Source organism: Gymnoscopelus microlampas, assembly GCF_963454915.1.
Source record: "Gymnoscopelus microlampas genome assembly, chromosome: 8".
In the NCBI taxonomy this organism is placed as follows: Eukaryota; Metazoa; Chordata; class Actinopteri; order Myctophiformes; family Myctophidae; genus Gymnoscopelus; species Gymnoscopelus microlampas.
The window spans coordinates 45287686-45301995 of NC_139945.1; the positions used below are offsets into that span (position 1 = coordinate 45287686).

At 43.5% G+C, this 14310-nt stretch overlaps 1 protein-coding gene across 5 annotated transcripts in view; it reads left to right on the forward strand.

The window, feature by feature from the left end:
* LOC311049825 (neurobeachin-like) overlaps nt 1-14310 on the forward strand; it is a 302517-nt gene that overhangs the window by 285807 nt on the left and 2400 nt on the right. For all 5 annotated transcript variants that reach the window (XM_084063694.1, XM_084063693.1, XM_084063690.1 and 2 more), the window contains 7 exons: nt 727-919; nt 2030-2101; nt 2343-2498; nt 3508-3678; nt 10275-10376; nt 11206-11402; nt 11519-11670. In XM_084063694.1, the coding sequence (XP_083919820.1) occupies nt 727-919; nt 2030-2101; nt 2343-2498; nt 3508-3678; nt 10275-10376; nt 11206-11402; nt 11519-11670 (1043 nt within the window). The remainder of the gene's footprint in view (nt 1-726; nt 920-2029; nt 2102-2342; nt 2499-3507; nt 3679-10274; nt 10377-11205; nt 11403-11518; nt 11671-14310) is intronic.

A 14310-nucleotide genomic window follows, 5' to 3' on the forward strand; every position in this document is an offset into this window, starting at 1 on the left:
GTGAGGAGGAAATTTACACAGTGGGATCAGAGCTAAGGGCTAAGGGCTCGCTTATTGTCAGTTGCCACAGTAAGCTACAGTACCTCCACTATGCTGCAGACCACTGATCTACACATGTCCAGCTTAGCCCAGCTTTGGGAGGAGCTGATTGAAATTTATCGTTGTTGGAAAAACGACAAAAGAGAAAATTTAATGTGTGTCCCTCTCTCTTCTATGTTCTTTCTCTGTAGACAAAAACAGAACATTTCTGAGATACATGTATATATATCATATACTGTATATATATATATATCATCTCATATTTATGGCCTGCTCCATCCCGTTTTTCCATATGCCTCCCCCCTGTCTGATCAGTCCTCTGTTTTACTGCACCGTTTGGAGGGGTGGGCAGAAGCCAAAGTCCTCTCGCTCTCTCCCTTCTCTCGCCCCCTCCCCTCCTCCATCCCTGTGCATGCAGCTGTCCTCTGTGTCTGTACCTAGTTTTACCTCCAACCTCCACACTAATTGCCTCTCTCCATTCATTCTCCCTCCTTCTCTCCATCTTCCCGCGTCGTTCCTTCTCCACCCCCCCCCCATTTCCTGCCCCTTCCTTCCCTCCCTCCATCCCTCCACCCTCCTCTTCCTCTCATGCTGTACTCTCATCTACCTTCTCCACCATCCTTCTCCGTTGCTCTTCGCCCTTCCCTCTCTCTTTTTTTCCCCTCCTTCCTCTCTTCTACTCAACAGTGTTTCCTTCCACAGAGTCCACTCATGTTCAAGGACCAGATGCAGCAGGATGTCATCATGGTGCTGAAGTTCCCGTCCAACTCTCCGGTCACCCATGTGGCGGCCAACACCCTGCCCCACCTCAACGTGCCGGCCGTGGTCACAGTCACCTGCAGCCGCCTCTTCGCTGTCAACCGGTGGCACAACACCGTCGGTGAGTTGGGTGAAGTGCTAGAACCCCCCCACACACTCACACACACACACACACACACACACACACACACACACACACACACACACACACACACACACGAGTAGCGGATGTCATCTGGCACGTATACCTGTAGTGTTTGTATGTGCTTGCGTGCAAACGCATACTGTATATTTCTACACACATCCACACGCGCGCAAACACTCATAAAAGCAATGACGTGCAACACCACATGTGCTACCTACCACAGCAGCGGTGCTGTGAAATCACTTCATCACAGCCTGCACGGCGCTCTAGCTAGCAGCCGCAGTGTGCCGTGCCGGCTCTGTGCGAGAGTCAGACTCGCAGGTAAAGTTGACCAATGAGTGCTTCCACATGTGCGCTCTCCCAGGCATGTGTGAACAACATTAGCCACAGAGCCCCTCCCCGAGAACCAGCCTCACCTCAAGGTCAGAAGGCCAGCACAATGGTTACTGGGAAATTAGGCCGCAACTGCACCACAATCCCCTCACACTTCCCCATCTGTCACCGTTGAAACGCATGGAGCACAGGACCAAAGAGTCTGACCTGCCGTGGCCAGGCTTACCATTCAGACACTAATGAATACAGCTGCAGCACCACTGCCATCCTGTTGCAAAGGAAGAAAATGTGGTCTGGCTTCCAGAATAATGACGATAATAAGGCCTCCATATTTCCAAGCATGTTGCTCCAATTCAAGAAAGGCCACATAGGTTCTCTCAGGGGGACATAGTCTGTTGGACCTCCAGAATCTCCATCAGCTGCATGAGATCAGCCAGGGTTCTGAACACAGGAGCAGGTGTGTGTGTGTGTGTGTGTGTGTGTGTGTGTGTGTGTGTGTGTGTGTGTGTGTGTGTGTGTGTGTGTGTGTGTGTGTGTGTGTGTGTGTGTGTGTGTGTGTGTGTGTGTGTGTGTGTGTGTGTGTGTGTGTGTGTGTGTGTGTGTGTGTGTGTGTGTGTGTGTGTGTGTGTGTGCGTGCGTGCGTGCGTGCGTGCGTGCGCATACGTGCATGCACATGTATGCCTGAGTGCCCGTGTCTGCAGATCAACTAACCTCAGTGATCCATTGTCTCATTGCATGTCTATCTGATTCCAGGTCTCAGAGGAGCACCCGGCTACTCCCTGGAGCAGGCCCATCACCTGCCCATAGAGATGGACTCTCTGATAGGTAAGGAAGGGATACCCGAAGGCCTGCCTCGTACACAAACACATGCATGACTTGCGACTCACAAAACACATTGTATGAAAATGCACACTGTGTGACAAGAATCAGTGATCCATCCCAGCAATGAATTACACGTCTGTCACAGTGATCAGATTTACACTTTCATTGACCTCTTAATCGGAAAACGTCGACAGTACCCGTAACATCTCTGTATAGTAATATGGCATGTGTCTGCTTTATGCAGCTAACAATTCTGGAAGCAACAAGCGTCAGATCACAGACCTAGTGGACCAGAGCATCCAGATCACCACGCACTGTTTTGTGGTGACAGCTGACAACCACTACATCCTGGTGTGTGGCTTCTGGGACAAGAGCTTCCGTGTGTACTCCTCGGAGACAGGTAGGTTACACCGTAAACACTATTTTCTATAGAGGTGTTCACTGATGTGTGGAGGGCTGAGTCTTACGAAGAGAATAATACTGTGCTTGGAATTGTTCTCTCATGACATGCCTAGCAGACTGGATGTAATAGATGACTATATTAACCATTGGAATCATCATTGAAAGTCATTCATATTTTGTAATCCCTTTTTTCTTTTACCTTTCCCTGTCAGGTCTCTTTCATCGCGCAATGTTTACGATTTCAGTACATTTATTTACCATGGACTATACTTTTAAATACCCTTTGAAGGGTGTCCGGGTGGCGCATGGGTAAAGTTTCCGCCCACCACTGTGGAGACTGGGATTTGATTTGTCCGCGGTGCCTCCGATGTGGCCGGGGCGCTCCAACGAATATACTGTAATTGGCCGTGTTCGCCATGGGAAGCCAGCAGGGGAGGGTGTTCTCTGTCACTGCAGTAGCGACTCCAGCAGAAATGGGAGGGATAGTGTGTTCCTCCGTGAGCGTTATGCCCTCCCGGTGAAACCTCTCACTGTCAGGTGAAAAGAAGCGGCTGGTAACTCCAAATGTATCAGAGGGGACATGTTTTCTACAACATTCCCAGACCAAACAGTATGGGTTGGCAGTGACGAGGACTATATACTGTATATGTTGGGGAAATTGACTACTAAACAAAAAAAAACATTTCGACTTCAACTTAAAATTTTATATCACCACAATGGTGATGTAACGATTTGATTAGGTCATTGAACCAATGCAGTACTGTAAGTAGTACACCAAAGTTAATTACCAGAATGACCATAAAACAATACTATAAAACTGTAGGATTTAACTTCAAAATAACCAATTTCCTACTTTCCAGAGTTTCAAAACACTTCCAAATGAGGTGGAAATGAAATGCAAACACAGACACTGGTTGTTTCAACATTTCAGGGTTGGTCGCAGTTGGCAATCATCATCAACAGTGAACCACTGATTGAGTGCATGTGTGTTCTGCTCTGGCCTCTAGGCAAACTCACTCAGATAGTTTTCGGCCACTGGGATGTGGTAACCTGCCTGGCCAGGTCAGAGTCCTACATTGGAGGAGACTGCTACATCGTCTCTGGTTCCAGGGACGCAACGCTGCTGTTGTGGTACTGGAGCGGCAGGCATCACATCATTGGAGACAATCCAAATAATAGTGAGTAGCCATCAAAACAAACAGCATGCATTCCAACATCGTCGCTGTTGGGCAGAAAACATGCATTTCCATATTTCATTTCTTCTAATGTTTCTTCATAAATGAATGGCCTATTTTTTAGGATGTCATGTAAAAGTAGAAAAAATATCAGATCTACAAGCTCACTACACAACGCATTGTTTGTATTTTTGCTATTTTTTTAACAACTACACCTACTCGGGGACCACACAAGTCAGGACCGATGCAAGTTGGGAACAATTCATGTTGGGAATGTAAGCGTATGCAGTAAGCACATAACGGTCGGATTGGTGGACAAACGCAGAGCCGACCGACTTCATGCCGGGAACTGCACTCTTTTGGGTCCTCTGTGATACGCACGCCGAGTTCCGTCGTTCCGTGAGCTTGTGATATCACAGAGGGATGTCAGAGCGTGACATCAACAGCGACACAGCAGGATTTATATAACTGTCTGTGTGGCAGGTCTCCATGGACATGTTACATAATTTTTGTGACGCCCACCATGTCCAGTACATGTTACATTTGTGATGCTGTGTGTTCGCCTATGGTGTTACCCTCTGGACAGGAATAAAACATTTTTTATAGGGGTTTGTGTTTCAGCAATGAATTTTAGCTCATTAGCCCACGTGTTAACATACATTTGCATGCTTTAAGATATTACAGTGTTTTAAAATATATAATTATATATGGAGCCAGAGTCTTTAACAAAAGGTATTAAGCCCAGAAATCAAATAATGTGTATAGACAAGGATAGTATAATTTATCCTCACTGTGGCTGTGATATATTAGTGTGATTCATTGTGTTAAGCTATGTTGCTTTCAAGTGGAGAACTCCAGATGTCTTGGCATTCAAGATGGTAAACCCTAGTGTGTGATTTCTGCTGCTCAGTTCATTTATTTCCTCATTCCCACTGATTGGCTGTGTTCAAAACAATCCATCAGGGTAGAGAACACGGCAATGACTACAACCACGGGGCGCCATATATGGAACTGAAAAGCAAAAATACAAAGAGACAGTGTTCATTTTTTCTTGAACAGATAATGGTATGAATTAAAGGGTGTTGCACACACCCTTTAATTCATACCATTATCTCAAGTGCTTGTGTATGTTCATGCACACATGTCTATGTGTAAGTGTGTTAGAAGATCTAAGTGTCACATGATGTTCTAGAAGCTCTGGCTTAGGTATGAGTGTTTTCTAATTAACTTCACTGAGGCCCAGACAGTTAATTAAGAATTTCAGCTTGGTTGCCTCCAATTAGCAGGGGGCAATATCACTTGTGTTATTGCAGCAAGAAAACACTATTCCCCTGATATTCACACTACTACTGCTTACAATGCATCTTCAGCAGACAAAGCGATGGGGACAACACATATCTCGAGAAGCAGGAGATGGAATGTGTAATGAAAATATTAATAATTTACAGTATCCTATCAATAAATGATTGTGTTATGAGTAATGTTGTGTAGAGTAGACGATACAAACAGAATTATTTGATATGAGTCAGTCTTTCAGTGTGCAGCACACTGTTGGTGATAACAGGCAACTGTGAGTTGAGTGAGATCCAGTGACAAGAGATTGCAGTAAAAGGGCTCAGTGGGAATAGCTGTACATACAGTACTGGTCTGACATAGCTTTCTAACGATAGCTGTGGTCATTGTTAATATCATAAAGGTCATTGCAAAGTTCACATAGAGATGACAGCCACTTGAAAGAACATTATGATAAACCTTAAACAAATGGACCAGTTCTTGATAGTCTTTAGATTAGGTAAAGTTTCCTTTATTAATTTACGTAACCACATATGCTTTATCTAGGATCCCCCAGGGGGCTGTACTTGGCCCTCTCCTCTACACCCAATCTCTTCGCGGAATATAGCCATCTACAATACAAGCTCACAACGCGTCGCAATACGACACATTGTGGGCTTGTACAGTAGATCTGCTATTTTCGCCAAATGTTTGCATATCATGACATGCCCAGAAAGGGGGACGTTAGGGTTCATGAGATTAAACAGACTCTCACCTATATAATTAAAGGATCTTTTCCATGAGTGTTGAGAGAGTCATTGACAACACACATACTTTCTACAAAGACAACTGAAGGTTATGTGTATATACTGTATGTGCAGTACTTTAGCCGCACTCCTAATCTCTGTCCTTTCAGTTGCTGACCTTGCATGTCTGAGAAATTAATTTTACGCATGCCCTCAAAAGGCTGCGTGTGTCCTAAATGTATAATTACAACAACTTACACCTCAATCATGGCCCTTGCCTCTCAGGCCAGGACCATCACACTGGTTGGTGTGAGGGGATATTTGCACCGGGTAATTGTTGGCGGCTGACTCCGGCGGTTCCCTAGGGCTGGGGGGAGAGTGGGTGAGCAGATATGCGGTACAGGGTGATTGAATCTTTTGTCGGGTAGGTGAGCCGCACTAGGGCCCTGTTCCCCCCGGAGGCCTTTTCTGACACATGTCCCATTCAGCCCCCTCAGCAACGGGTGCTGGGACTTGACAGCCCTGCTCAGGTCCTGGTCTCTGAGGGACCGAGCTGCATCGATCACAGGCAAGCTCACCGCCTGAACCGCTGTGGTCTGCAGAGGTGATACGCTGAGCGGAGGGGGGTTGAGGGGGGGATAACAGAGAAAAGGTCTGACACCTGTCCACATCATCCATCAAGAAGTTCATCCAGGTGGATGTCACACCTACTATATTAATTGATACTGGTTTGATGTGTGTTAAGCCACTGCTAGCCTGTACCTTTCCAAAATGTTTTAGAGAGGATTGAATAGGTGAGTTGTAAAACAAAACTCCAGAACGCCAGGGCGTTCTTTCTACAATGGCATGTGTTTTATGTAAGAATATTTCAGTACAATGTGGTAACCCCCCCCCCCCCCCCCCTCCCACTTTTTATGCATTGTATTGACCTGCTTGATCTTGTGATGCCGTTGTGAATTTCATTCAAGATTGAGAGCCTACTTTATTGGGGAATCACTTTATAGGGATTTTATCACCAACTGAATGAACTGAATGAACCTAGCATCCCTATATTCTGAACATTTCATATAAGGGAAACATTCAACACAAATAGCAGATCTACCACCTCACAACAAGACGCTTTGTGAGCTTGTAGATGTGTTATTTTCAGCAAAGCAATTTGGTGTAGAGGGAAAAAGGAGGGGGCAAGGTCAAGGATAGACCCACGGGGGACCTTGGCCAAAGAAATATACTGTATAGAGTTTAAGATATTGGATACACACACAATTGCCAGTCTTAGGGGAAAGAGGAATCATTACTCTCTCTCTGAATAATTGCTCTGTCCAATTTTGCAGCACTAGTATTTTGAATGTCTCAGTTTTGACTCCACAAGATAAATCATGTAAACTGAAGGTTTAGGGTTCAAAGCTCCTGAAGAACATTTTTCACTCCATCTTAATTCTAATAGGTGTGTTAAGTAGCCTATTGCAGCCTATTGCCATGCCAGCGTAGCTCAAGAGATCAATCAGGGGTTCATTAATCTCCCAAGACAGCACCACTGCCTTAAACATGTAGTGGTATGTTGTTGTAGGAAGTGGACTAAGAAATGGGAGGAGCCAAACCAAGTTCCTGTCTCAGAAAAGGAGGCATTTTTACAGAATGGGTTCCCAGATTGGCGGTTTATAAACTGAAGGTTTAGGGGTCAAAACTCCTAAAACTCAACTCAAACAAAAACTCAATCAACTAAAACAAATCAAACAACCAAAACAGCTATCAAATCAATTAACAACAACTTAACAACAACAATCAACAAAACTTACTTGTGCCTCAATAAAAAACTTAAAACAGTGATCAACTCAAACTGGTGTCAAGAAAAGACTAACACACTTAAATTAATGATAAATAAGATGCCTCAATAAAATCAAACTAATAATGTGAAATAAAAGGAAAAAAAAGATAAATAAAAAAATTGCTTTGTTTCAATTTCTTAAGCTCCTCCCCCTGGAGGTGGGCTCCATCCATGCTCCTCCCTCTCCTACTGGGGCTATCTCCATGCTCCTCGCCTTAAGACCAAAAATAAAGATGTACCTGAACCAAGATTCAAACCCCCAATCTTACCTACCACTTGTGAAACTTCACCTTTACTCCGCCAGGACTTCCACACTAATGAGATGTTCTTGGTGATATTTGAGGTTTAAGGGAGAGGTGGCAGGTCAAAAGTTGAAAATCCACAGCAAACAACTCTACCCCTGTCAGAATGACTGAATCAACTAGATCCCAAAACTGATACCAAAACTTTTAATTAACCAAGACTGTGAACCTGGCTCAGAGTAGGCTACAGACAAAATAAGAGGAATACACATAACTTTAAAGCATGATTTATTATTTATCAAGATTTTGCCCCAGGTGAAGGAGTTTAACTCTTTAACTGCCAGAGTTAAAACATCGTCTATCTGCCCTTGCCAGCGATTTCGAGTGTTTTTACTAACCTTTGAAAAATCATAGAATATTATTCTTCACAATTAACGATCCACCCGGCGATTGCCTCAAAAGACAATCCGTTCCATAGTTATGGGCAGTTGAATGTGGCTTGTTTTCGCCAAAAAGCAACAGAAAGCAGAGAACAAGATTTTTATAAATCCTATAATACTAAACGAAACCAGCTTCATTTTGTTGTGATCACATGATTTCTGGGTGAACTCTTCATCATCATCATCATAATCATTCACAGGCTGCGGAAGAACGGCCTCTATCGTAAACCACTGACTAAATGGACCCTTACAGGTCTGTGGCTCTGAGAGTGTACAAAATGGTGTTGGATGATGGATGCAAACCAAAAGACAAACAAGCCGAAATGTGAGAGGGGAGAATGAGAGACTCAAACAGTAATGGAGACTGCTGTCACTGTGTGAGTCAGGTGCAAGAGTATTTTTTTATTATGACGAAAAACAGGGAACACGAGGAGCACAAGTTAAACTAGGAAGCCAGTTTCACCGGTAAAAGCACAAGAAGATACATGCATCGAATAAAGGAGTCTAGAACAAACACTAAGATACTCACAGATAGGCCTACATACAATAAACTGGCAGTGAACTGAAAGCACAGGGGAAACACAGGTGAACACTATGAAAACCGATGCAATGATTAATCAATTCATAGATTCATTGCCAAATATTAAATCAATTGCCTATGTCAGAATTTCTAAGACTAAATTGACCGTACAAGCAGAGTGTTTTTCAAGGTGTTTGGATCAGGCAGCCACAATGTTTACCACTTGTGTGTGAGAGCACAGTTCAGAGTGACCTTGTTATCGTCCAAAGCTAGACAAGAACTATGGCATGAGACTGAATGCACAACCCTACATAGACCTGCCTCTACGCCTGTACTTTACAGACAGCAGGATACTGACCATGATACTGACACCAGGATACTGACCAGGATATTGACACCAGGATACTGACCAGAATACTTTCAATTTAATTTCATCCTTTATTTAATCTTGGAAAACACACTGAGGGCTGAGACCCTCTTTTCCAGTGGTGCCGAGATTACAATTTAAAATAATGATTTAAAAGAAAGTTACATCACAAGATGTATCAATCAATTAAAACAGGTGCAATTTAGATTGACCAAAGTACTGACCACTGTGACCAGGATACTGACACATACCATCACAAATAATCTAATATTAGGCTTCTCTTACCATTCATGGGTTATGCAGTAATGTACAGTAGTTATCCCAAGAGTAAACTAACTTTATGCTTAAGGAGATTTCCACAAGGCTTCATTCACTAGTTGAGGCAAGGTGATATGAAGCCTGTCTCAAGACAGTACTCTGCCTATCATTTGTGGTTGAATTTGTTCTAAGGGTGGGTAAGCCAATCAGAGGCAGAGTAGAAGTGACATCTCTGTGTAAATGTTTAAAATGTGTCCATTAGAGAATAAAATGACATGTTTTGTTATGTATTTAAATTACAGAAAATACAAGTATCTTGATACAAATTACATCTCAGTTGTTTCCATCCCTGCGAAATACAAATAACAAAATACAAAAAACAATGTCTTGAAAAAATGTTTTAAAAAAGTAAAATGAAATATAAATCATTAAAACAAATAATACCAAAAAGTATTTGAAAGAAGTATTTGAAATACATGTAATTAAAATACTGCCCATCTCTGACTGTTGCTGTGTGGGAGCTCTGGGTCTCTCGGATTCAAGGACGGCTCCAGGTGCCATGAAACTCCCCTCACTAACCTCTCCCCCAGCCATCATCAATCATGTGACACATGGGATGGAATCAAGTGGCTTGGCTGTCATCACTGGGAGTTGCACCATTTACATGACAATTAAAAGGGACCTCGCTGGCAGCAGATGTGTGTCACACTCAATATGCATGTGTTTTCATGTTTTTTATTGCCTGATGAAGGCTAGGCGTTGATTTTAGATTGTTACGCAGAAAACCCAATTTTCGAATGTAGCGGTACATTTTGGCGAATACCGAGGGAAAAATTGTGGTAAATAAGATTGTCCAATTTTATGAATATGTCATGGCTAAAATGATGCATTTCGGTTTGATAGAGTGTTCTTGTGTCATCTTTCAGGTGACTACCCAGCTCCACGAGCTGTCCTGACTGGTCATGACCATGAGGTGGTGTGTGTGTCGGTCTGCGCCGAGCTGGGCCTTGTCATCAGTGGTGCCAAAGGTCAGTAGCACATTGGCAGGATTCTCTTCTTCTGAACTTCTGAGAGAGTGGAGTGACAGCCAGGGATACTAGGCTGACAGAAGATCAATATGTTTTGGATTGTAGAAAGATATGACAGAATGTCCTTATTATACAGTTAACAGTTGTCTAGCTTATAGTAGTGTGGATCGTCTGCTTACCAACATTCCTCTAAGTAGACCAGTGTTATGTGCTTTAACCACATTAACCCTGGTGTCCCATTTTTTTGACAAATAAAAAGAAAAAATATATTTTTCAAAACTTTTCACATTTTATTTTATTTAAAAGAATTGCTAAAATAGACGATCAACAAGCGATGCGAGGCAATCGGAAGAATGCAACGTATTGTGAGCTTGTAGGTCGGCTATATGTCGGCTATTGGAAACCTCATATGTCCAAAACAGTTACTTTTCAGGTTCAAATAAAAAAAATGCAAAAGTAGCAGATCTACAAGCTCAAAACACATCTACAGGCTCGAAACGTGCCTGTAGACCTGCTACTTTTTTGAGACACTGTAGTTGCATGATCAAGTAAGGCATTCATTTACGAAAAAACATTAAAAGTTAAAATATGGAGATGATAGGTTTCTGACCTTGACAATATCGTCCACAAATAGTTGTCATTATATTTGTATAGTATATTTTACACTGCCATCCATTTGACTTTAAAACTAAATATTTATAGTTTCTGTGATCGTCATCGTGCTTGGTGCGAATTGCCCTTCACCTTTTACTTGTTTGTGTATTTGTGCGTGTGTGTGTACCGATGCCTGCACATGTGCATATTATGTGTGTTTGGTCTGGTTTTGCAGAGGGCCCATGTCTGGTCCACACCATCACAGGCGACCTGCTGCGGGCTTTGGAGGGACCAGACAACTGGCAGTGTCCACGGCTCATCTCAGTGTCCAGTGAGGGCCACTGCATCATCTGCTATGAGAGGGGACGCTTCTGCAACTTCAGCATCAATGGGAAACTGCTGGCACAGATGGAGGTCAATGATTCTACCAGGGTAAGCAGATTGTTGTTGTGTTTTTTTTTTAATGATTTCTCACTAGCCTACTCCATGAACAATACAGAATTGATCTTGGCTCACATCTGTATTCCCGGACTTTCATCCTTCTCTAGGCTATTCTCCTAAGCAGTGATGGACAAAACCTGGTGACGGGAGGGGACAATGGCGTGGTAGAAGTGTGGCAGGCCTGTGACTTCAAACAGCTCTATATCTACCCTGGCTGTGATGCTGGTGTCCGAGCCATGGACCTTTCACATGATCAAAGGTCAGAACATTGCAGTCATAAGCAGCAAAATACAGAAGCGAGTACATTACTTTTATAGGCACTGAAAGGGAGGTTATTTAAAGTAGGAGATATACTGTGTGTGTGTGTGTGTGTGTGTGTGTGTGTGTGTGTGTGTGTGTGTGTGTGTGTGTGTGTGTGTGTGTGTGTGTGTGTGTGTGTGTGTGTGTGTGTGTGTGTGTGTGTGTGTGTGTGTGTGTGTGTGTGTGTGTGTGTGTGGGTGGGTGGGGTGGAAAGCCTGGTGTTTCCTATACACTTCATGGTTGTCAGTGCACATTTAAGAAAGTGGAATTTTCACCAATCTGTGGCTTTAAATAGAAGATACGGTTGCCATGGAGACAGACAGCTGGGTGTTTTGAATGTATCTGTTTATATTTGGTGGTACTTGCAACAATGTGGCCCATGTAACAGACATTACCAGTGTCCATCAGCAGGAGAGTAGTATGGTTCTACTTTTCCTCTACTCTATCTCTGTGTAACCGCCTGGATTCAAACCGACAACTCAGCCAAAGCATATAAATCCCCCCACAGCCATGAGGCTTACAGTCTTCAGCCAGGGCTACTCTGCTACTGTTTTATACATCCCGCCTATTTGGAAAAGCCAATCCCGGTCACAGGACCGATGTAACCACCTGGAATGTGGTCTTCAGACAGGGCCAGTCTGCTACATACAGTATTAATGCAGTGGTTTTCAACCTTTTTTCATATCAGGGTCCATTATTTATTCTGCATTTGAGCCACGGACCACAGTTTGATGAGATTTAGACTCTCAGAACCTCTCAGAAGACTTAGAATATTTTGTTATTGTTGGATACGATTTTGTCCACAATTCCATGCTGTATTGATGTTGGTAACATAGGAGAGTAACAGGCAAACATTGATGAAAACAACAATTCTTTAATTAAGTAATGCAGATGTTTAACAATAATTTAACTCTTGAGAGCGTAAAAAAAAAAAGATGAAAAAGGTTTCATTTTACCCTCAAGAGTTAAAGATCTATAAGGGTCCATTTGGTTTCCAACTCTCTATCGTTTAGCTGGGGACCACCTGGAACCCCCTCAAGGACCACTGGTGGTCCCCGGACCAGTGGTTGAGAACCACTGGTATAGTGCATTTTGTGTACACCATTGGTAGAGTCAGTAGGCTGACGGTCTGGATGGTGGTGCAGAAGCAGGGCTGTTCCTCTACGGCAGCCATTCCCAACCTGTGGGCCGGGAAGCAAGTGGGCCCCAAATGTTTGGCAAAACACTATGATTTTATTGATAATATAACATTAATATAAAAAACTGTTGATGTAATTAAGGTTTCATCGTGACACCGATAAATAGGGTATCGGTAAAGTATACTATGTTAGTTCCATTGATTGAAGCTGGAACACAATCGATCGATTGATCATTATGAATAAACATGCTCTGGAAATGTACGCGGCCCACCCACGTGGACCAGTTAACACTGCCGTGTTAAAGTGGTCAGATGGGTGGGTCACGAATGCCTTTGAGATCTTTCAAGTGGGCCCCGATCCAGAAAAGGTTGGATCAACTGCTGCTCTATGCGGCTATGAGCCTGACATGATCATGTGACCCTGGCAGTCAAGGGGAGGTTCGAGAGCCTGAGCGCTCCAGCTACGGCCCCGCACCCACAGGCCAACTCCCACTCAGCCCTGTGGTGGGTGGGCACGCCTCAGAGCCAGTCCCAAAGCCGAGACCCACTACCAGCCCATCCATTCTAAACCTGTTAACCCATTAAGACCTGAGGCTGATTCTACAAATGCCTTCTTTTCAGTTTTCTGGAAAAAGAAATGTCAGTGGTGCTCAAACTTTTTCATGTCACGGACCCCCATGTCAAAATATGTTGTTCCAGGGACCCCCCCCAGAAGCAAACATTTGCGTTCAAAATGTTCGGTTTTAAAAATATTTGCACACATTTTTTTTAAATGGCAGATCTGCAAGATCATAGCACGGCACTCGGTGCCACGCTATGAGCTTGTATATCTGCTATCTTTGAAAAGCCAAAGTATAAAATAATAGTTTAAGTGGTTACACAGATGCGTTCAAAGTTTTAATGGGTTAATGCCATACTATTCAACTTCTTATGACTAACTTAACAACTCCATCCAAGGCTAGGAGAGGACAGACAGACAATAGACTGGACTGTCAACAATAAGGGGCTTTCATTCAGCGTTAACCGCACATGAACAGTATTGTAATTTGTAATGCATCAGTCACCTTTGGGCCTAACAACTGCTGAAATTCATGCTGAAAACAACCATAAACAGCAATAATAGGACTCCATCAGAAAGTGCTTTGGCGTAAACAGTCAGTCGATTTTTCATTTACTTAAGGCCAAGACATTTTTCCTTGTTAAGTTGAAGTGAGGTAACACAAGGAAACCATGTTCACGAACTCCCTTAACAGAGGGGTATTCTGCTGCCTGCTCTGTTCGTTGTGCTTGAACAGTTAAGCCCCGAGGCTGTAGCAGTATAAGTCGAGCTTGTGAAATCAGCTGCTTTTCCTACATACCGGCCAGTCATGGAGACATGGACACAAGGGCATAGGGCCTGCAGATGGACACTGGGACTCAATAGTCCACTTCAGCGGACAGAGGGGCGCAGTAATTTACTGT